Source organism: Limulus polyphemus, unplaced genomic scaffold, assembly GCF_000517525.1.
Source record: "Limulus polyphemus unplaced genomic scaffold, Limulus_polyphemus-2.1.2 Scaffold1583, whole genome shotgun sequence".
In the NCBI taxonomy this organism is placed as follows: Eukaryota; Metazoa; Arthropoda; class Merostomata; order Xiphosura; family Limulidae; genus Limulus; species Limulus polyphemus.
Genome location: NW_013667193.1, coordinates 219,066 through 220,916, shown reverse-complemented (window position 1 = coordinate 220,916; position 1,851 = coordinate 219,066). Strand labels below are relative to the sequence as shown.

General features: G+C 35.9%; 1 protein-coding gene across 1 annotated transcript in view; it reads right to left on the bottom strand.

Annotated features, from left to right (window-relative positions):
• Positions 1–1,851, bottom strand: part of LOC111086956 (protein C-ets-2-like) — a gene marked incomplete at its 3' end in the record, with an annotated part of 40,913 nt that overhangs the window by 13,132 nt on the left and 25,930 nt on the right. Inside the window, exon 2 of the mRNA XM_022391886.1 lies at positions 993–1,193. Coding sequence (XP_022247594.1) covers positions 993–1,193 — 201 coding nt within the window. The remainder of the gene's footprint in view (positions 1–992; positions 1,194–1,851) is intronic.

Sequence of the window (1,851 nt, the reverse complement as noted above, 5' to 3'; positions counted from 1 at the left end):
TAATCTGTAGAACTTCATACTCTAATCTTGTAGTATTCTATACTCTAACTTTGTAGAACTTCATGCTCTAATCTTGTAGTATTCTATACTCTAACTTTGTAGAACTTCATGCTCTAATCTTGTGGAACTCTATACTCTAACCTTGTAGAACTTCATACTCTAATCTTGTGGAACTATATACTCTAACCTTGTTGAACTTCCTACCCTAACGTTGTATAACTATATACTCCAAAGTTGTGGAACTTCATACTCTAATCTTGTAGAACTTCAGACTCTATCCTTGTGGAACTCTGTACTCTAACCTTGTAGAACTGTATTGTCTAACATTGTGGAATTTTATACTCTAGCTTTATGGAGTTTCATAATCTAAAACTTAATGGCAGGTGTTAATGTGACGTAGTATAAGTAGATGTGACGTCATTTACGAGCATTACATATAATGTAAACATAAGTTATATACTGACATACAGTAGTGTTCCAATATGATGTTAGGCGGTAATAAAATGTAGTCTATAATAATGTGACGTAACAACATGAGTCATACACTGACATAATGCAATATATATACTGAAATCACGTTCTGTATCACCATATCTTCGATCTCAGGTATGTCGTGTAACACTTACAATCTAACATTCTGTTACTTGGTAGTTCGTTTCAATTCGCCATAGACAAAACAATGAAGAAAATCAGATAGTTCAGAAACTGTATAAGTATTTGTGAATATGACCTTTCCACTGTGATCTCGGAATCTTTTATTCAAATATTTCTCTTAATCTATCATTGAGGTTGTTAAAATAATTCACATCCTATTTAACCTGATAAAGTTGTCTTTGTGCAAACATGTACTGGCATGAAAACGTTTGTAAATAACGTTTTTTCAAGCATTATTGTAAATATAATAGGAAAGTCTTTAAAGATAAAACAAATTGTGAGCCTCAATTCTTGTTTGACATGTTAAATTAACCGTCGATTCGAAAAAAGTGACTTACTCTGTCGTAGAAAGTTAAGGTGAGCATATAGAATTTCACCGTTGTAAGGATTTGTCAAGCGACTGAAGTCTTCTCTGGTTAGCTGACACAAGTCTCGTCCCATCACGTGAAATCGCGAGACGTCAAGATCATGAAGACTATACTCTTTTACTGCCCATTCGACCCACTGCTTCACGTGCTCTGGACTCCATAACAATGGATCTGAAATCACAGAAAAAGAGGTGCTCGGTATTTGATAGCCTTCCTTGATACAATTGTTCATAGGTGTTCTTGCAAATTGAAATGTTAAACCAGTAGTGTAAAACACACTCTTGTTATAAACGTAACGCATTTAGATTGGTCTATTTGATTTGTTTTGAATTTCGCGCAATGGTGCACGAGGGCTATTTGTGTTAACTGTTCCAATTTAGCAGTGATAATCTAGAGAAAAGGTAGTTAGTCAACACCACCCACCGCCAACTCTTGAGCTACTCTTTTACCAACGAATAGTGGGATAGACCGTAACATTATAACGCCTCACAGCTGAAAGGATGAGTGACGGGGATTCGAACCCGCGACTTTCAGATTGTGAATCGAGCGCCTTAACCACCAGGCCGTGCCCTGCCCCGCAATTAGAAGATATAAAAGAAGTATTATTCGTATGTGAAAGCAATGAATAAAACTAGCTAACGTATTTAGTCACAAGTAAACACATGTGAGGCTTCAGCAGTGAATAAAACTAGCTAACGTATTTAGTCACAAGTAAACACATGTCAGGCTTCAGCAGTGAATAAAACTAGCTAACGTATTTAGTCACAAGTAAACACATGTGAGGTGACAGCAATGAATAAAACTAGCTAACGTATTTAGTCACAAGTAA